The sequence below is a fragment of the Lasioglossum baleicum genome, unplaced genomic scaffold, assembly GCF_051020765.1.
Source record: "Lasioglossum baleicum unplaced genomic scaffold, iyLasBale1 scaffold0031, whole genome shotgun sequence".
NCBI classification, from domain to species: domain Eukaryota; kingdom Metazoa; phylum Arthropoda; class Insecta; order Hymenoptera; family Halictidae; genus Lasioglossum; species Lasioglossum baleicum.
The window spans coordinates 879,042-901,486 of NW_027469091.1; the positions used below are offsets into that span (position 1 = coordinate 879,042).

The 22,445-nt window shown below is 39.4% G+C and overlaps 1 protein-coding gene across 1 annotated transcript; it reads right to left on the reverse strand.

Moving 5' to 3' along the window:
* Positions 1-3,317: 3,317 nt before the first annotated feature.
* On the reverse strand, positions 3,318-8,612 carry LOC143219491 (uncharacterized). The gene is made up of 2 exons (XM_076445439.1): positions 6,196-8,612; positions 3,318-6,099 (listed from the first exon to the last, which is right to left on the reverse strand). Exons 1-2 carry the CDS (start codon positions 8,610-8,612, stop codon positions 3,318-3,320), a joined length of 5,199 nt encoding a protein of 1,732 aa, XP_076301554.1.
* Between the last annotated feature and the right edge of the window lie 13,833 nt (positions 8,613-22,445).

Consider the following 22,445-nt stretch of genomic DNA (forward strand, 5'->3'; position numbering starts at 1 on the left):
TAGGTGAGATGTTGTAAAATACATCAGTAAGTCGACTGATCTATTTTGAAGAGAAAGTTTAAAATCAATTTTAGTAAAATCTTATTAGACAAAGTTATTTACATTGCGACTGCGAGTAGGTAACCAAAAATTGGACAGGTAAAAGCTTTAATATAGAGTAGGAATTCGGCTTTGATCTATTTTGGAAATAAAATTCAAAATTAATTATAATAAAATGTAGTTAGGCAATACTATTTAAAAGCAAATACAAGTAGGCTACCAAATAAAAAAAAAAATTATTAGAAAATTGTAAAATAAAGCAGAATTGCGACTGAATAAAATTCAAAATCAATTTTAGTAAAACCTAATTAGGCAAAGATATCTACGCTGTGATTACAAGAAAGTAACCAAAAAGTAGACAGGTAAAAGTCTAAAATAAAGTAGGAATTCGACTGGGATCTCTCTACTTTGAAAATAAAATCTAAAATAAATTCACTAAAATCCAGTTAGACAATATTATTTACAATGCTGTCACAAGCAAGTAACCAAAAAGTAGACAGGTAAAAGCTTAAATATAGAGTAGGAATCCGACTTTGGTCTATTTTGAAAATAAAATTTAAAATCAATGGTAGTAAAATCTAGTTAGGCAATATTATCTAAAAAAGCAAATACAAGTAGGCTACCAAAAATTAGATGTAAAGTAAAGCAGAAATGCGACTGATCTAGATCAATAGCTATTTTCGAAGAAAAAAATTAAAACCAATTTTAGTAAAATCCAATTAGGCAAAGTTGGTTACATTGTGATCACAAATAAGTAACCAAAAATTAGAAAGGCAAAAGTTTAAAAACAAATTAGGACCTCGAGTTTGATCTATTTTGAACATAAAATTTAAAATCAATTTTAGTAAAATCTAGATAGACAATAGTGTTTAAAATGCAAATACAAGTAGCCGACCAAAAATTAGCTAAGTGAAAAGTTGAAAAATAAAACAGAAATTCGACTGATCTATTTTGAAGAGAAAGTTCAAAATCAATTCTAGTAAAATCCGATTAGACAAAGTTATTTGCACTGTGTCACGAGCCAGGGCCGCGAGCAGCACGAGTGGCCGGCGAAGGGTTATTACCCTAGGAATATGATATAAATTTGTTAGTTAAGGAACGCGGACGAACCCAATGCGAAATTGAGGAGCCGCTAGGATTATTGACAGCGAGGACGAACCTGGCGCGAAGTCAGGGAGCCTCTAGGAATGGAGTCAAACGCAGACGAACCCGATGCAAAACCGGGGAGCTGCTAGGAGGTTGTATAATAGCACAGACGAACCTGATGCGAAATCAGGGAGCTGTTAGGATGAGGACGAACCCAATGCAAAACTGGGGAGCCGCTAGGTTGGATAAATCTCTGTTCGGACAATTGGAATGTCGCGAAAGAGCCTGATGGTTAATCAGGGAATTGCTAGGATAATTAGTAAGCCTCGTAACTAGTATAATTTAATTGATAGAATCCGAGCGGTAAGATTGTATCATGTGGGGACGTTCAATCACTTGGTTAGGATATTGGACGATAATTATGGGTTTAATGAATTTGAGTTAATTATCAAAGAAGACAAATATATTCTTACTATAGAGTTTCGTTCTACAAGTGTACTTGTGTCGCGAATGAACTGAATTTAGAATAGGAAAGAAATTGAAAGGTGATATTACCTAAGCTAAGACGCACGGTGTTGACGCACCGGCAATGCGGGGGACTCGGAGCAACCTTGTCACTGCCTAACAGATTTTAGACCGAACTCGCGGAATCTGTACGGTTAAACTTTGATTCAAAAGGAACGAACGTCCGATCTCACTGGTAGTTGACTTCCGAGATGCAGCACGACGCGACACTATTCGTGATTACGACAGTACTAGCCCACGAGAGTAGAAATGTAAGGGCTTACATAGCCCTGCAATGACGGGTGGTACTTGTCAGTACCCTTCAAGTGAACATTCGTATTTTGTCAACGACCAGTTGGTCGTGCGTACGTTTGGGCCGTAAACTAACCTAAACAATTATGTAGATTTATCTAGGACGGTTTCTGCCAGAGATGATATTGAACACCTGTTCGTCATCCGTAACAACTGTGATAGCAAATAAGTAATCAAAAATTAGACAGGTAAAAAGCTTGAATATAGGGTAGGAATTTGACTTTGCTCTATCTTGAAAATAAAATTTAAAATGAATTTTAGTAAAATCTAGTTAGACAATAGGATTTAAAATGCAACTACAAGTAGGCTACCGAAAATTAGCTAGGTGAGAAGTTGTAAAAGAAAACAGTAAGTCAACGGATCTATTTTGAAGAGAAATTTTAAAATCGATTTTAGAAAAATCTGATTAGACAAAGTAATTTACACTGTGATCACAAGTAAGTAACCAAAAATTAGAAATGCAAAAGTTAAAAACAAATTGGGATTTCGACTGTAATTTATTTTGAAAATAAAATTGAGAATCAATTTTTAGTAAAATCTAGATACACAATAGTGCCTAAAATGCAAATACAAGTAGGCTACCAAAAATTAGCTAGGTGAGAAGTTGTAAAATACAACAGTAAGTCGACTGATCTATTTTGAAGAGAAAGTTTAAAATCAATTTTAGTAAAATCTTATTAGACAAAGTTATTTACATTGCGACTGCAAGTAGGTAACCAAAAATTGGACAGGTAAAAGCTTAAATATAGAGTAGTGTTTCGGATGGAGGCTGGTTGGATTCGGATGAGGAGACTGCGAGATGGGTGCCACGTGTTGTAAAGAAAAGTTCACTATTGAATTGGTCCACAAACAACGAGTTTATTCTGTTGGTGGTTTCTCGCGAGGCCAGGTTTCGATACGAGACACTCGCGTACTTGTGTTCTGAATCGCGGGTACAATTCTTTAATACGGACGGTGATAAGGCCGACACGGTCACGGTTTATTCGCACTGGTCACAAATGGTTGCTTTCGCTAACACGTCCGGGAGGCAAGAGAGCGCGATCGACGTCGCGCGGAATATCGAGAGTCGATTTTCGTGGTGGGGACGATCAAAAAAAGTGACCTAAACGGTTGTCTGTTCTCGAATATTCTGTTTGTATGTGCGATACTGAAACGGCGTAAACGGCGGTGCTCATCTTCGCTGAGCTGGTCGCTGTACTATCGCGGTTTTGTTCACGACGGCATTGAACATACCGCCCGCCTCGAATGAGTACATTCGACAAGGATGCAGGCGCTGGTTGTTGAACGCACCGTGTCGGACTAGACGTTGGTCGAATACGCGTTGAAATGGGCTACAGTTCAAACAAAACCCAAAAAAAACAAATATACAATTTTACTTAAGACGCACCGGAAGGGGGGTCATCCGGACAAGTGGGCGTTCCGCCCGCCATGACAGCTTGCGTCTCTGCGTTAATTTCTACTGGGAGAAAGCACAGTTTCTCAAGTGGTCTTTTGAATTCGGACAGCTGAGTCTTGACAGTTACTACTCGGGTGAGTCCGTCCTTGCCCGGATGACATTCGCTGATCCGACCGAGGGCCCAGTGGGCCGGAGGCGCGTTAGGATTACGCAGTAGTACGATTTGACCTCGCTTGGCCAATTGTTGCACGACACGCCATTTCGGGCGTTGTTGCAGCGTATGCAAGTAGTCGCGCGACCAGGATTTCCAAAAACCTTCGGACAGGCGCTGTACAAGCTGCCAACGCGACAGTCTGTTTTCTCGGAAATCGAGTACGCTCGGTTCAGGATGGCTGATGATAGGAGCTCCGATTAAGAAGTGTCCAGGTGTTAACACTCCGTAATCGTCAAGGACATCGGAGACGGCACCTAATGGTCGCGAGTTTAAGCATGCCTCGATCCGACAGAGCAGCGTGGCCATTTCCTCGGACGTGAGAGTATGCGCGCCGACACACCTTTTTAGGTGGTGTTTAGTGCTGCGCACCGCGGCCTCCCACAAGCCACCGAAATGTGGCGCTGCGGGGGGTAAGAAATGCCATGCTACTCGGTTAGTGGCTACTTCGTTTAGGAAGTTTGATTGTCGGATGGCATCGCGATGTGCTTTGGTTAATTCGCGATCCGCGCCTTGGAATGTGGTTCCATTATCGGAATACATGCTATGAGGTAAACCTCGACGCGCGATGAAACGGTGGAAGGCGCTTATAAACGCTTGTGAGCTGTAGTCTGAGACTAGTTCTAGGTGGACCGCTTTCGTGGTCATGCAGATGAATATGGAGATGTACGCTTTATGCGTTTTGTGACCGCGGCCAGACGATAGTCTCACAAGTATGGGTCCGGCATAATCGACGCCGGTGTGGGTGAACGCTCGCGACTGAGGGTTGACTCGCATGCTCGGCAAGTCCCCCATGAGTTCTGTCGGAACCTTAGCTGCTTCGCGCGTGCATGGGACGCACCGATACAAGATCGACCTCACTGTCGTTCGAGCTCTCAGGATCCACAATTCTTCCCTGAGGGAAGCGAGTGTGAGTGAAGGTCCTCCATGCAATGTTTTTTGGTGATGGTGCGCGATGATGAGGTTGAGCAGTTGGTGAGAGCGGAGAACTATTGGGTGCTTCCTCGCTTCTGGAAGGTTGGAGTGTCGCAGCCTACCCTTTACTCGGATCAACTCGCTCGAGTCGAGGTAAGGATTTAATTTGGACAGCGGGCTGGAGCTCGGTACTGGCGTTTTCGCGACGAGTTTGGACAACTCGCTGGGAAAGCATGCCCGTTGAATGGTTTTATACCAATAATACTTGGCGATTTGAATCTCGTCCGGATGCAACGAGTGGTCTGCTCTTGGACTCTTCGGGCAATTTCCCGTGAGCGAAAAGGTGAGAGGATGGTGGCGAATTGCCTCAATGAACCGGATGACATATGCGGTCACCCGAAGGAGTTTGGTCCACGATGAGTATCGAGTCTGGATGTCCCATGGCTCGATCGTGGTTGATGCAAGAATTGGAACAGGATTCCTCTTTTCGTCGAGAATGTGTGCCTCTGCTATTGCAGGTTGAGATGGCCAAAATTCAGGAACAAGTCGCAGCCACTGCGGACCGTTCCACCATAAAGGATGGGAAACCAATTCCGGCGCTGAAACGCCACGCGAGGCGCAGTCTGCAGGGTTGTCCTCTGACGGGACATGGAGCCATTGGCCAGTTGGAACCAGTGAGTGGATTTCGGACACGCGATTTGCAACGAATGTTTTCCACGTCGCCGGCGGTTTGCTGAGCCACGCTCGCGTGATGGTCGAGTCTGTCCAGCATACGCATGGAAGGCTACGCTTGTGGAGGGCTTGCTGAATGCAATCCAGTAATCGTGCAAGCAGGTGGGCGGCTGTTAACTCGAGACGAGGAATGCTGATTGTTTTCACAGGAGCTACCTTTGACTTCGCCATCAACAGGGAGACGGTGATACTGCCGTCGGAGGAAACGACGCGAAGGTATACTACCGCAGCATAAGCGACCGAGGACGCGTCGGAGAAGCCATGAAGCTGGACGTCAACTGTATCGGCTGTTTGTCCAGTCCATCGCGGAATGTGAGCTGACTCTAAGTGGTGGAGGAGGGAGCGATATCGTTCCCACTGAGTTTGAAATTCGACTGGAAGGGGATCGTCCCAATCGCATTTCAACTTCCAAAGCTGTTGAATGAGGATTTTGGCGGTAATGACTACTGGTACTGCCCACCCTAGCGGGTCGAACAGTTTTGCTATGAGCGACAAGAGCCCACGTTTTGTGGATTTGGAGTGGCTTGGAATGGAAAGTCGAAACTTGAATTGGTCACTTTCCGGGCACCACGTAATACCCAATATTTTTAAATATTCGTCGCTCCGGAGTTCTTTGGCGCACGCGAGTCCATGGTCGGACGGATCCAAGTCTGCAAGGAGAGTCGACCGATTGCTTGCCCACTTGCGTAGACGAAACCCTCCCTTTTGTAAGAGAGTGATGAGCTGATCACGCGTTTGCCGGGCCAGTTGAATATTGTCGGCACCAAAAATGCAGTCATCGACGTAAATTTGGTGTCGTAGCACGGGGACGGCTAGAGGGAACGAAGAGCCTTCGTCCTCAACCAGCTGTTGGAGGACCCGTTGAGCTTGGAATGGGGCTGACGCGGTGCCATAGGTGACAGTACTAAGGCGGTATTCTTGTACTTGATTAGACGAATTGGTACGCCACAAAATGCGTTGATAATCGCGATCTCATGGGTCAATCAATATTTGCCGATACATCTTTTCGATGTCGGCTGTGAAGACGAATTGACTTTGCAGCCATAATGAGATGACTGACGTTAAGTCAGTTTGCAGTTTCGGTCCTATTAACAATAAATCGTTTAGTGATATACCCGTCGACGTGCGACATGACGCATTAAACACCACCCGGAGACGGGTTGTGGCGCTGTCCGTTCGGGACACTCCGTGATGCGGAATGTAGTACGGTGGAGACGATTGCTCGTCGGTTTGTGTCACCTTCTCCATATGACCAAGGGATTCGTATTCTTGGAGAAAGCGTGTATATTCCGCCGCCTGGGTTGGGTTCCGCTTGAGACGGCGTTCAGAGAATAACAGGTGCGACAGCGCGGAGGATCGGGATGTTCCGAGCGATGTGGACGACTTGTCCTTGAAGGGAAGACGGACGACGTATCTGCCCTCCGGCGTGCGAAAATGCGTGGATGCGAAATGGTTTTCGCACTGGATGTCTTCGGGACTTGGGAGCGAGGTGCGAGGGATCTCCTCGATTTCCCAGAATCTGCTTAGTTCGGACTCGAACGTTTCGTGTACAGTTCCGTGGGAAATATGGATGGATGTGAAGGTGGAGGACGCATGAGTTGCAACCGGACCGGATATTATCCAACCCAATGCTGTGTTTTGGGCAACAGGTTCATTACCGGCGCCTTTTCGAATACCGTCGCGAATGATTGATCCGTATAGATCGGCACCGATCAATAGTTCGATTGGGTCTGAACTCATGGGGTCCTTGTCGGCTAAATTGAGTCCCGAAAGGTGTGTATAGTGACACGGCGAATTGACTCGATTCGGTTTATACTGCGTCAACGATGGGAGCACGAGCGCAGTAGTGGGGAAGGCAGGAGCGCTGCTGGAGTGGGGAGTGATTGTTAGCAAGACAGCGTGACGACAATAGGTATGGGCATTTCCGATGCCCTGTATGCGAATCGATCTTTGTAATTTCGATAAGCGTAACAGCTGGACAAGGTTTTCTGAAATAACTGATATAGCCGAGCCTTGATCCAGGAGCGCTCGAGCCTGCACAAAATTGCCCGATTTCGAGTAGACTCGTACATACGCGGTGGCAAGAATGACGGTCGTGGGTCGGGCTATCGCGCTTGTCAAGCAGTGAGACGGTGTTTTTGCCTCGATTGGCTGTTCGATTGGATTGTCGGTCGCTGTCAATAGAGAGACCGAGGGCGGCGCGGGTGCGTCGCTGGTTTGGAAGTGCAGCATCGTATGATGCCTTTTGTGACATTGCTTGCAAGCGCGCGTGCTTTTACAGTCTTTCACCGCGTGACTCGCGCTAAAACAATTAATGCACCGGTTGGTCGCTCGAACGAGCTTGTATCGCTCCGATGGAGTTTGATTACGAAATTGATCGCATTGGTACAACAAATGATTGGACCGACATGCCGGACATGTCGTGTTACTTGGCGTGACGGTGTGCGAGGTAGTCGACTTCAAATTTAGACGGTTAACGGATGGTCGCGACACCTGTTTGTTTACATCAACAGCACCGGGCTTCGAATCGTCGAGCGCGTTAATTTGTTGACCGAGAAACTGGTCTAGCTTGGCATACGACGGGCACTCACGACTCTCGCCGAGCGTGAGTCTCCATTCTTTTCGCAACGATTCGGACAATTTAGTGGTGACGCAAAATACAAAGATGTCGTCCCAGTGTTCGACTGGACGACCGAGGTTTCGAAGAGACTCGATTGCTATGTTCGCGGTGTCTCGAAGGCGGCCAAGATTTATGAAATTTTCTACTGTGACTTTTGGTAGATCAAACAGGGTTTGAAGGTGCACTGAAACGAGGCGACTTTTGTGTTCGCATCGTTTCACGAGTATCTCCCACGCGACGCGGAAGTTCTTCTCAGTAATTGCGAGACGGCTGATCGCGTTGCTTGCATCGCCTTTGAGACAGGTTATTAAATACTGCATTCGATCTACGTCGCTAAGAGTGCTGTCGTTAAACACCATCGATTTGAAATTATCGCGAAATTGTTCCCATTGGGATAAACGTCCGTCGAACGTAGGCAACTGCAATTTCGGAAGGCGCGACACCGGTCGGTAAGGAAGATCGGCAACCGATTTACTGGAGGCAGATGACTCACCGGTGGTGGATCCGAGTACCTCTGCCATGAAATCTGCAGCTTCGTTGAAGGCGTCTTCACCAACGCAGAACTGGTCCTGCGTGAAATACGGATGAGCTGCTTTGGTGGACTCGCTTGCATAAGCGACAATGGCTCCGTCCAATTCCTGGGACTTGGCGAAGTTCTCCTTCAGGTTTGCGAGCCGCTGGCGTGTTACCGATGCGGTCATTTTGGCTTGACCGAGCTTCTTAAAATTTCGAAGAGCTCGTTGGATTGAACTGATGAGTTGCATCTGTTGCGAAATTAATGCGTCGATGGTATCCATTGCGTATCGAACGACTGCGTGTTCTGATGACGTAACAGAAAATGGCGTGCTCTTTTCCGGCGGAGATTCCACGTGCGACGTGGTGTGGTCTGGTCTTTCCAAGGGCTCGAACTGAATCTTCACGACGTGGACGGATTCTCCTCAACTATCCGACTCGAAGGACCACAATGTTTCGGATGGAGGCTGGTTGGATTCGGATGAGGAGACTGCGAGATGGGTGCCACGTGTTGTAAAGAAAAGTTCACTATTGAATTGGTCCACAAACAACGAGTTTATTCTGTTGGTGGTTTCTCGCGAGGCCAGGTTTCGATACGAGACACTCGCGTACTTGTGTTCTGAATCGCGGGTACAATTCTTTAATACGGACGGTGATAAGGCCGACACGGTCACGGTTTATTCGCACTGGTCACAAATGGTTGCTTTCGCTAACACGTCCGGGAGGCAAGAGAGCGCGATCGACGTCGCGCGGAATATCGAGAGTCGATTCTCGTGGTGGGGACGATCAAAAAAAGTGACCTAAACGGTTGTCTGTTCTCGAATATTCTGTTTGTATGTGCGATACTGAAACGGCGTAAACGGCGGTGCTCATCTTCGCTGAGCTGGTCGCTGTACTATCGCGGTTTTGTTCACGACGGCATCGAACAAGTAGGAATTCGGCTTTGATCTATTTTGGAAATAAAATTCAAAATTAATTATAATAAAATGTAGTTAGGCAACACTATTTAAAAGCAAATACAAGTAGGCTACCAAATAAAAAAAAAATTATTAGAATATTGTAAAATAAAGCAGAATTGCGACTGAATAAAATTCAAAATCAATTTTAGTAAAACCTAATTAGGCAAAGATATCTACGCTGTGATCACAAGAAAGTAACCAAAAAGTAGACAGGTAAAAGTCTAAAATAAAGTAGGAATTCGACTGGGATCTCTCTACTTTGAAAATAAAATCTAAAATAAATTCACTAAAATCCAGTTAGACAATATTATTTACAATGCTGTCACAAGCAAGTAACCAAAAAGTAGACAGGTAAAAGCTTAAATATAGAGTAGGAATCCGACTTTGATCTATTTTGAAAATAAAATTTAAAATCAATGGTAGTAAAATCTAGTTAGGCAAAATTATCTAAAAAAGCAAATACAAGTTGGCTACCAAAAATTAGATGTAAAGTAAAGCAGAAATGCGACTGATCTAGATCAATAGCTATTTTCGAAGAAAAAAATTGAAACCAATTTTAGTAAAATCCAATTAGGCAAAGTTGGTTTCATTGTGATCACAAATAAGTAACCAAAAATTAGAAAGGCAAAAGTTTAAAAACAAATTAGGACCTCGAGTTTGATCTATTTTGAACATAAAATTTAAAATCAATTTTAGTAAAATCTAGATAGACAATAGTGTTTAAAATGCAAATACAAGTAGCCGACCAAAAATTAGCTAAGTGAAAAGTTGAAAAATAAAACAGAAATTCGACTGATCTATTTTGAAGAGAAAGTTCAAAATCAATTCTAGTAAAATCCGATTAGACAAAGTTATTTGCACTGTGTCACGAGCCAGGGCCGCGAGCAGCACGAGTGGCCGGCGAAGGGTTATTACCCTAGGAATATGATATAAATTTGTTAGTTAAGGAACGCGGACGAACCCAATGCGAAATTGAGGAGCCGCTAGGATTATTGACAGCGAGGACGAACCTGGCGCGAAGTCAGGGAGCCTCTAGGAATGGAGTCAAACGCAGACGAACCCGATGCAAAACCGGGGAGCTGCTAGGAGGTTGTATAATAGCACAGACGAACCTGATGCGAAATCAGGGAGCTGTTAGGATGAGGACGAACCCAATGCAAAACTGGGGAGCCGCTAGGTTGGATAAATCTCTGTTCGGACAATTGGAATGTCGCGAAAGAGCCTGATGGTTAATCAGGGAATTGCTAGGATAATTAGTAAGCCTCGTAACTAGTATAATTTAATTGATACAATCCGAGCGGTAAGATTGTATCATGTGGGGACGTTCAATCACTTGGTTAGGATATTGGACGATAATTATGGGTTTAATGAATTTGAGTTAATTATCAAAGAAGACAAATATATTCTTACTATAGAGTTTCGTTCTACAAGTGTACTTGTGTCGCGAATGAACTGAATTTAGAATAGGAAAGAAATTGAAAGGTGATATTACCTAAGCTAAGACGCACGGTGTTGACGCACTGGCAATGCGGGGGACTCGGAGCAACCTTGTCACTGCCTAACAGATTTTAGACCGAACTCGCGGAATCTGTACGGTTAAACTTTGATTCAAAAGGAACGAACGTCCGATCTCACTGGTAGTTGACTTCCGAGATGCAGCACGACGCGACACTATTCGTGATTACGACAGTACTAGCCCACGAGAGTGGAAATGTAAGGGCTTACATAGCCCTGCAATGACGGGTGGTACTTGTCAGTACCCTTCAAGTGATCATTCGTATTTTGTCAACGACCAGTTGGTCGTGCGTACGTTTGGGCCGTAAACTAACCTAAACAATTATGTAGATTTATCTAGGACGGTTTCTGCCAGAGATGATATTGAACACCTGTTCGTCATCCGTAACAACTGTGATAGCAAATAAGTAATCAAAAATTAGACAGGTAAAAAGCTTGAATATAGGGTAGGAATTTGACTTTGCTCTATCTTGAAAATAAAATTTAAAATGAATTTTAGTAAAATCTAGTTAGACAATAGGATTTAAAATGCAACTACAAGTAGGCTACCGAAAATTAGCTAGGTGAGAAGTTGTAAAAGAAAACAGTATGTCAACGGATCTATTTTGAAGAGAAATTTTAAAATCGATTTTAGAAAAATCTGATTAGACAAAGTAATTTACACTGTGATCACAAGTAAGTAACCAAAAATTAGAAACGCAAAAGTTAAAAACAAATTGGGATTTCGACTGTAATTTATTTTGAAAATAAAATTGAGAATCAATTTTCAGTAAAATCTAGATACACAATAGTGCCTAAAATGCAAATACAAGTAGGCTACCAAAAATTAGCTAGGTGAGAAGTTGTAAAATACAACAGTAAGTCGACTGATCTATTTTGAAGAGAAAGTTTAAAATCAATTTTAGTAAAATCTGATTAGACAAAGTTATTTACACTGTGATCACAAGTAAGTAACCAAAAATTAGAAATGCAAAAGTTAAAAACAAATTGGGATTTCGACTGTAATTTATTTTGAAAATAAAATTGAGAATCAATTTTTAGTAAAATCTAGATACACAATAGTGCCTAAAATGCAAATACAAGTAGGCTACCAAAAATTAGCTAGGTGAGATGTTGTAAAATACGTCAGTAAGTCGACTGATCTATTTTGAAGAGAAAGTTTAAAATCGATTTTAGTAAAATCTTATTAGACAAAGTTATTTACATTGCGACTGCAAGTAGGTAACCAAAAATTGGACAGGTAAAAGCTTAAATATAGAGTAGGAATTCGGCTTTGATCTATTTTGGAAAGAAAATTCAAAATTAATTATAATAAAATGTAGTTAGGCAATACTATTTAAAAGCAAATACAAGTAGGCTACCAAATAAAAAAAAAAATTATTTGAAAATTGTAAAATAAAGCAGAATTGCGACTGAATAAAATTCAAAATCAATTTTAGTAAAACCTAATTAGGCAAAGATATCTACGCTGTGATCACAAGAAAGTAACCAAAAAGTAGACAGGTGAAAGTCTAAAATAAAGTAGGTATTCGACTGGGATCTCTCTACTTTGAAAATAAAATCTAAAATAAATTCACTAAAATCCAGTTAGACAATATTATTTACAATGCTGTCACAAGCAAGTAACCAAAAAGTAGACAGGTAAAAGCTTAAATATAGAGTAGGAATCCGACTTTGGTCTATTTTGAAAATAAAATTTAAAATCAATGGTAGTAAAATCTAGTTAGGCAATATTATCTAAAAAAGCAAATACAAGTAGGCTACCAAAAATTAGATGTAAAGTAAAGCAGAAATGCGACTGATCTAGATCAATAGCTATTTTCGAAGAAAAAAATTAAAACCAATTTTAGTAAAATCCAATTAGGCAAAGTTGGTTACATTGTGATCACAAATAAGTAACCAAAAATTAGAAAGGCAAAAGTTTAAAAACAAATTAGGACCTCGAGTTTGATCTATTTTGAACATAAAATTTAAAATCAATTTTAGTAAAATCTAGATAGACAATAGTGTTTAAAATGCAAATACAAGTAGCCGACCAAAAATTAGCTAAGTGAAAAGTTGAAAAATAAAACAGAAATTCGACTGATCTATTTTGAAGAGAAAGTTCAAAATCAATTCTAGTAAAATCCGATTAGACAAAGTTATTTGCACTGTGTCACGAGCCAGGGCCGCGAGCAGCACGAGTGGCCGGCGAAGGGTTATTACCCTAGGAATATGATATAAATTTGTTAGTTAAGGAACGCGGACGAACCCAATGCGAAATTGAGGAGCCGCTAGGATTATTGACAGCGAGGACGAACCTGGCGCGAAGTCAGGGAGCCTCTAGGAATGGAGTCAAACGCAGACGAACCCGATGCAAAACCGGGGAGCTGCTAGGAGGTTGTATAATAGCACAGACGAACCTGATGCGAAATCAGGGAGCTGTTAGGATGAGGACGAACCCAATGCAAAACTGGGGAGCCGCTAGGTTGGATAAATCTCTGTTCGGACAATTGGAATGTCGCGAAAGAGCCTGATGGTTAATCAGGGAATTGCTAGGATTATTAGTAAGCCTCGTAACTAGTATAATTTAATTGATACAATCCGAGCGGTAAGATTGTATCATGTGGGGACGTTCAATCACTTGGTTAGGATATTGGACGATAATTATGGGTTTAATGAATTTGAGTTAATTATCAAAGAAGACAAATATATTCTTACTATAGAGTTTCGTTCTACAAGTGTACTTGTGTCGCGAATGAACTGAATTTAGAATAGGAAAGAAATTGAAAGGTGATATTACCTAAGCTAAGACGCACGGTGTTGACGCACCGGCAATGCGGGGGACTCGGAGCAACCTTGTCACTGCCTAACAGATTTTAGACCGAACTCGCGGAATCTGTACGGTTAAACTTTGATTCAAAAGGAACGAACGTCCGATCTCACTGGTAGTTGACTTCCGAGATGCAGCACGAAGCGACACTATTCGTGATTACGACAGTACTAGCCCACGAGAGTAGAAATGTAGGGGCTTATATAGCCCTGCAATGACGGGTGGTACTTGTCAGTACCCTTCAAGTGAACATTCGTATTTTGTCAACGACCAGTTGGTCGTGCGTACGTTTGGGCCCTAAACTAACCTAAACAATTATGTAGATTTATCTAGGACGGTTTCTGCCAGAGATGATATTGAACACCTGTTCGTCATCCGTAACAACTGTGATAGCAAGTAAGTAATCAAAAATTAGACAGCTAAAAAGCTTGAATATAGGGTAGGAATATGACTTTGCTCTATCTTGAAAATAAAATTTAAAATGAATTTTAGTAAAATCTAGTTAGACAATAGGATTTAAAATGCAACTACAAGTAGGCTACCGAAAATTAGCTAGGTGAGAAGTTGTAAAAGAAAACAGTAAGTCAACGGATCTATTTTGAAGAGAAATTTTAAAATCGATTTTAGAAAAATCTGATTAGACAAAGTAATTTACACTGTGATCAGAAGTAAGTAACCAAAAATTAGAAACGCAAAAGTTAAAAACAAATTGGGATTTCGACTGTAATTTAGTTTGAAAATAAAATTGAGAATCAATTTTCAGTAAAATCTAGATACACAATAGTGCCTAAAATGCTAATACAAGTAGGCTACCAAAAATTAGCTAGGTGAGAAGTTGTAAAATACAACAGTAAGTCAACGGATCTATTTTGAAGAGAAAGTTTAAAATCAATTTTAGTAAAATCTGATTAGACAAAGTTATTTACATTGCGACTGCAAGTAGGTAACCAAAAATTGGACAGGTAAAAGCTTAAATGTAGAGTAGGAATTCGGCTTTGATCTATTTTGGAAATAAAATTCAAAATTAATTATAATAAAATGTAGTTAGGCAACACTATTTAAAAGCAAATACAAGTAGGCTACCAAATAAAAAAAAAATTATTAGAATATTGTAAAATAAAGCAGAATTGCGACTGATTAAAATTCAAAATCAATTTTAGTAAAACCTAATTAGGCAAAGATATCTACGCTGTGATCACAAGAAAGTAACCAAAAAGTAGACAGGTAAAAGTCTAAAATAAAGTAGGAATTCGACTGGGATCTCTCTACTTTGAAAATAAAATCTAAAATAAATTCACTAAAATCCAGTTAGACAATATTATTTACAATGCTGTCACAAGCAAGTAACCAAAAAGTAGACAGGTAAAAGCTTAAATATAGAGTAGGAATCCGACTTTGATCTATTTTGAAAATAAAATTTAAAATCAATGGTAGTAAAATCTAGTTAGGCAAAATTATCTAAAAAAGCAAATACAAGTTGGCTACCAAAAATTAGATGTAAAGTAAAGCAGAAATGCGACTGATCTAGATCAATAGCTATTTTCGAAGAAAAAAATTGAAACCAATTTTAGTAAAATCCAATTAGGCAAAGTTGGTTTCATTGTGATCACAAATAAGTAACCAAAAATTAGAAAGGCAAAAGTTTAAAAACAAATTAGGACCTCGAGTTTGATCTATTTTGAACATAAAATTTAAAATCAATTTTAGTAAAATCTAGATAGACAATAGTGTTTAAAATGCAAATACAAGTAGCCGACCAAACATTAGCTAAGTGAAAAGTTGAAAAATAAAACAGAAATTCGACTGATCTATTTTGAAGAGAAAGTTCAAAATCAATTCTAGTAAAATCCGAGTAGACAAAGTTATTTGCACTGTGTTACGAGCCAGGGCCGCGAGCAGCACGAGTGGCCGGCGAAGGGTTATTACCCTAGGAATATGATATAAATTTGTTAGTTAAGAAACGCGGACGAACCCAATGCGAAATTGAGGAGCCGCTAGGATTATTGACAGCGAGGACGAACCTGGCGCGAAGTCAGGGAGCCTCTAGGAATGGAGTCAAACGCAGACGAACCCGATGCAAAACCGGGGAGCTGCTAGGAGGTTGTATAATAGCACAGACGAACCTGATGCGAAATCAGGGAGCTGTTAGGATGAGGACGAACCCAATGCAAAACTGGGGAGCCGCTAGGTTGGATAAATCTCTGTTCGGACAATTGGAATGTCGCGAAAGAGCCTGATGGTTAATCAGGGAATTGCTAGGATAATTAGTAAGCCTCGTAACTAGTATAATTTAATTGATACAATCCGAGCGGTAAGATTGTATCATGTGGGGACGTTCAATCACTTGGTTAGGATATTGGACGATAATTATGGGTTTAATGAATTTGAGTTAATTATCAAAGAAGACAAATATATTCTTACTATAGAGTTTCGTTCTACAAGTGTACTTGTGTCGCGAATGAACTGAATTTAGAATAGGAAAGAAATTGAAAGGTGATATTACCTAAGCTAAGACGCACGGTGTTGACGCACTGGCAATGCGGGGGACTCGGAGCAACCTTGTCACTGCCTAACAGATTTTAGACCGAACTCGCGGAATCTGTACGGTTAAACTTTGATTCAAAAGGAACGAACGTCCGATCTCACTGGTAGTTGACTTCCGAGATGCAGCACGACGCGACACTATTCGTGATTACGACAGTACTAGCCCACGAGAGTGGAAATGTAAGGGCTTACATAGCCCTGCAATGACGGGTGGTACTTGTCAGTACCCTTCAAGTGATCATTCGTATTTTGTCAACGACCAGTTGGTCGTGCGTACGTTTGGGCCGTAAACTAACCTAAACAATTATGTAGATTTATCTAGGACGGTTTCTGCCAGAGATGATATTGAACACCTGTTCGTCGTCCGTAACAACTGTGATAGCAAATAAGTAATCAAAAATTAGACAGGTAAAAAGCTTGAATATAGGGTAGGAATTTGACTTTGCTCTATCTTGAAAATAAAATTTAAAATGAATTTTAGTAAAATCTAGTTAGACAATAGGATTTAAAATGCAACTACAAGTAGGCTACCGAAAATTAGCTAGGTGAGAAGTTGTAAAAGAAAACAGTAAGTCAACGGATCTATTTTGAAGAGAAATTTTAAAATCGATTTTAGAAAAATCTGATTAGACAAAGTAATTTACACTGTGATCACAAGTAAGTAACCAAAAATTAGAAACGCAAAAGTTAAAAACAAATTGGGATTTCGACTGTAATTTATTTTGAAAATAAAATTGAGAATCAATTTTCAGTAAAATCTAGATACACAATAGTGCCTAAAATGCAAATACAAGTAGGCTACCAAAAATTAGCTAGGTGAGAAGTTGTAAAATACAACAGTAAGTCGACTGATCTATTTTGAAGAGAAAGTTTAAAATCAATTTTAGTAAAATCTGATTAGACAAAGTTATTTACACTGTGATCACAAGTAAGTAACCAAAAATTAGAAATGCAAAAGTTAAAAACAAATTGGGATTTCGACTGTAATTTATTTTGAAAATAAAATTGAGAATCAATTTTTAGTAAAATCTAGATACACAATAGTGCCTAAAATGCAAATACAAGTAGGCTACCAAAAATTAGCTAGGTGAGATGTTGTAAAATACAACAGTAAGTCGACTGATCTATTTTGAAGAGAAAGTTTAAAATCAATTTTAGTAAAATCTGATTAGACAAAGTTATTTACATTGCGACTGCAAGTAGGTAACCAAAAATTGGACAGGTAAAAGCTTAAATATAGAGTAGGAATTCGGCTTTGATCTATTTTGGAAAGAAAATTCAAAATTAATTATAATAAAATGTAGTTAGGCAATACTATTTAAAAGCAAATACAAGTAGGCTACCAAATAAAAAAAAAAATTATTTGAAAATTGTAAAATAAAGCAGAATTGCGACTGAATAAAATTCAAAATCAATTTTAGTAAAACCTAATTAGGCAAAGATATCTACGCTGTGATCACAAGAAAGTAACCAAAAAGTAGACAGGTGAAAGTCTAAAATAAAGTAGGTATTCGACTGGGATCTCTCTACTTTGAAAATAAAATCTAAAATAAATTCACTAAAATCCAGTTAGACAATATTATTTACAATGCTGTCACAAGCAAGTAACCAAAAAGTAGACAGGTAAAAGCTTAAATATAGAGTAGGAATCCGACTTTGGTCTATTTTGAAAATAAAATTTAAAATCAATGGTAGTAAAATCTAGTTAGGCAATATTATCTAAAAAAGCAAATACAAGTAGGCTACCAAAAATTAGATGTAAAGTAAAGCAGAAATGCGACTGATCTAGATCAATAGCTATTTTCGAAGAAAAAAATTAAAACCAATTTTAGTAAAATCCAATTAGGCAAAGTTGGTTACATTGTGATCACAAATAAGTAACCAAAAATTAGAAAGGCAAAAGTTTAAAAACAAATTAGGACCTCGAGTTTGATCTATTTTGAACATAAAATTTAAAATCAATTTTAGTAAAATCTAGATAGACAATAGTGTTTAAAATGCAAATACAAGTAGCCGACCAAAAATTAGCTAAGTGAAAAGTTGAAAAATAAAACAGAAATTCGACTGATCTATTTTGAAGAGAAAGTTCAAAATCAATTCTAGTAAAATCTGATTAGACAAAGTTATTTGCACTGTGTCACGAGCCAGGGCCGCGAGCAGCACGAGTGGCCGGCGAAGGGTTATTACCCTAGGAATATGATATAAATTTGTTAGTTAAGGAACGCGGACGAACCCAATGCGAAATTGAGGAGCCGCTAGGATTATTGACAGCGAGGACGAACCTGGCGCGAAGTCAGGGAGCCTCTAGGAATGGAGTCAAACGCAGACGAACCCGATGCAAAACCGGGGAGCTGCTAGGAGGTTGTATAATAGCACAGACGAACCTGATGCGAAATCAGGGAGCTGTTAGGATGAGGACGAACCCAATGCAAAACTGGGGAGCCGCTAGGTTGGATAAATCTCTGTTCGGACAATTGGAATGTCGCGAAAGAGCCTGATGGTTAATCAGGGAATTGCTAGGATAATTAGTAAGCCTCGTAACTAGTATAATTTAATTGATACAATCCGAGCGGTAAGATTGTATCATGTGGGGACGTTCAATCACTTGGTTAGGATATTGGACGATAATTATGGGTTTAATGAATTTGAGTTAATTATCAAAGAAGACAAATATATTCTTACTATAGAGTTTCGTTCTACAAGTGTACTTGTGTCGCGAATGAACTGAATTTAGAATAGGAAAGAAATTGAAAGGTGATATTACCTAAGCTAAGACGCACGGTGTTGACGCACTGGCAATGCGGGGGACTCGGAGCAACCTTGTCACTGCCTAACAGATTTTAGACCGAACTCGCGGAATCTGTACGGTTAAACTTTGATTCAAAAGGAACGAACGTCCGATCTCACTGGTAGTTGACTTCCGAGATGCAGCACGACGCGACACTATTCGTGATTACGACAGTACTAGCCCACGAGAGTGGAAATGTAAGGGCTTACATAGCCCTGCAATGACGGGTGGTACTTGTCAGTACCCTTCAAGTGATCATTCGTATTTTGTCAACGACCAGTTGGTCGTGCGTACGTTTGGGCCGTAAACTAACCTAAACAATTATGTAGATTTATCTAGGACGGTTTCTGCCAGAGATGATATTGAACACCTGTTCGTCGTCCGTAACAACTGTGATAGCAAATAAGTAATCAAAAATTAGACAGGTAAAAAGCTTGAATATAGGGTAGGAATTTGACTTTGCTCTATCTTGAAAATAAAATTTAAAATGAATTTTAGTAAAATCTAGTTAGACAATAGGATTTAAAATGCAACTACAAGTAGGCTACCGAAAATTAGCTAGGTGAGAAGTTGTAAAAGAAAACAGTAAGTCAACGGATCTATTTTGAAGAGAAATTTTAAAATCGATTTTAGAAAAATCTGATTAGACAAAGTAATTTACACTGTGATCACAAGTAAGTAACCAAAAATTAGAAACGCAAAAGTTAAAAACAAATTGGGATTTCGACTGTAATTTATTTTGAAAATAAAATTGAGAATCAATTTTCAGTAAAATCTAGATACACAATAGTGCCTAAAATGCAAATACAAGTAGGCTACCAAAAATTAGCTAGGTGAGATGTTGTAAAATACAACAGTAAGTCGACTGATCTATTTTGAAGAGAAAGTTTAAAATCAATTTTAGTAAAATCTGATTAGACAAAGTTATTTACATTGCGACTGCAAGTAGGTAACCAAAAATTGGACAGGTAAAAGCTTAAATATAGAGTAGGAATTCGGCTTTGATCTATTTTGGAAAGAAAATTCAAAATTAATTATAATAAAATGTAGTTAGGCAATACTATTTAAAAGCAAATACAAGTAGGCTACCAAATAAAAAAAAAAATTATTTGAAAATTGTAAAATAAAGCAGAATTGCGACTGAATAAAATTCAAAATCAATTTTAGTAAAACCTAATTAGGCAAAGATATCTACGCTGTGATCACAAGAAAGTAACCAAAAAGTAGACAGGTGAAAGTCTAAAATAAAGTAGGTATTCGACTGGGATCTCTCTACTTTGAAAATAAAATCTAAAATAAATTCACTAAAATCCAGTTAGACAATATTATTTACAATGCTGTCACAAGCAAGTAACCAAAAAGTAGACAGGTAAAAGCTTAAATATAGAGTAGGAATCCGACTTTGGTCTATTTTGAAAATAAAATTTAAAATCAATGGTAGTAAAATCTAGTTAGGCAATATTATCTAAAAAAGCAAATACAAGTAGGCTACCAAAAATTAGATGTAAAGTAAAGCAGAAATGCGACTGATCTAGATCAATAGCTATTTTCGAAGAAAAAAATTAAAACCAATTTTAGTAAAATCCAATTAGGCAAAGTTGGTTACATTGTGATCACAAATAAGTAACCAAAAATTAGAAAGGCAAAAGTTTAAAAACAAATTAGGACCTCGAGTTTGATCTATTTTGAACATAAAATTTAAAATCAATTTTAGTAAAATCTAGATAGACAATAGTGTTTAAAATGCAAATACAAGTAGCCGACCAAAAATTAGCTAAGTGAAAAGTTGAAAAATAAAACAGAAATTCGACTGATCTATTTTGAAGAGAAAGTTCAAAATCAATTCTAGTAAAATCTGATTAGACAAAGTTATTTGCACTGTGTCACGAGCCAGGGCCGCGAGCAGCACGAGTGGCCGGCGAAGGGTTATTACCCTAGGAATATGATATAAATTTGTTAGTTAAGGAACGCGGACGAACCCAATGCGAAATTGAGGAGCCGCTAGCATTATTGACAGCGAGGACGAACCTGGCGCGAAGTCAGGGAGCCTCTAGGAATGGAGTCAAACGCAGACGAACCCGATGCAAAACCGGGGAGCTGCTAGGAGGTTGTATAATAGCACAGACGAACCTGATGCGAAATCAGGGAGCTGTTAGGATGAGGACGAACCCAATGCAAAACTGGGGAGCCGCTAGGTTGGATAAATCTCTGTTCGGACAATTGGAATGTCGCGAAAGAGCCTGATGGTTAATCAGGGAATTGCTAGGATAATTAGTAAGCCTCGTAACTAGTATAATTTAATTGATACAATCCGAGCGGTAAGATTGTATCATGTGGGGACGTTCAATCACTTGGTTAGGATATTGGACGATAATTATGGGTTTAATGAATTTGAGTTAATTATCAAAGAAGACAAATATATTCTTACTATAGAGTTTCGTTCTACAAGTGTACTTGTGTCGCGAATGAACTGAATTTAGAATAGGAAAGAAATTGAAAGGTGATATTACCTAAGCTAAGACGCACGGTGTTGACGCACCGGCAATGCGGGGGACTCGGAGCAACCTTGTCACTGCCTAACAGATTTTAGACCGAACTCGCGGAATCTGTACGGTTAAACTTTGATTCAAAAGGAACGAACGTCCGATCTCACTGGTAGTTGACTTCCGAGATGCAGCACGAAGCGACACTATCCGTGATTACGACAGTACTAGCCCACGAGAGTAGAAATGTAGGGGCTTATATAGCCCTGCAATGACGGACGGTACTTGTCAGTACCCTTCAAGTGAACATTCGTATTTTGTCAACGACCAGTTGGTCGTGCGTACGTTTGGGCCCTAAACTAACCTAAACAATTATGTAGATTTATCTAGGACGGTTTCTGCCAGAGATGATATTGAACACCTGTTCGTCATCCGTAACAACTGTGATAGCAAGTAAGTAATCAAAAATTAGACAGGTAAAAAGCTTGAATATAGGGTAGGAATTCGACTTTGCTCTATCTTGAAAATAAAATTTAAAATGAATTTTAGTAAAATCTAGTTAGACAATAGGATTTAAAATGCAACTACAAGTAGGCTACCGAAAATTAGCTAGGTGAGAAGTTGTAAAAGAAAACAAGAAGTCAACGGATCTATTTTGAAGAGAAATTTTAAAATCGATTTTAGAAAAATCTGATTAGACAAAGTAATTTACACTGTGATCACAAGTAAGTAACCAAAAATTAGAAACGCAAAAGTTAAAAACAAATGGGGATTTCAACTGTAATTTATTTTGAAAATAAAATTGAGAATCAATTTTTAGTAAAATCTAGATACACAATAGTGCCTAAAATGCAAATACAAGTAGGCTACCAAAAATTAGCTAGGTGAGAAGTTGTAAAATACAACAGTAAGTCGACTGATCTATTTTGAAGAGAAAGTTTAAAATCAATTTTAGTAAAATCTGATTGGACAAAGTTATTTACACTGTGATCACAAGTAAGTAACCAAAAATTAGA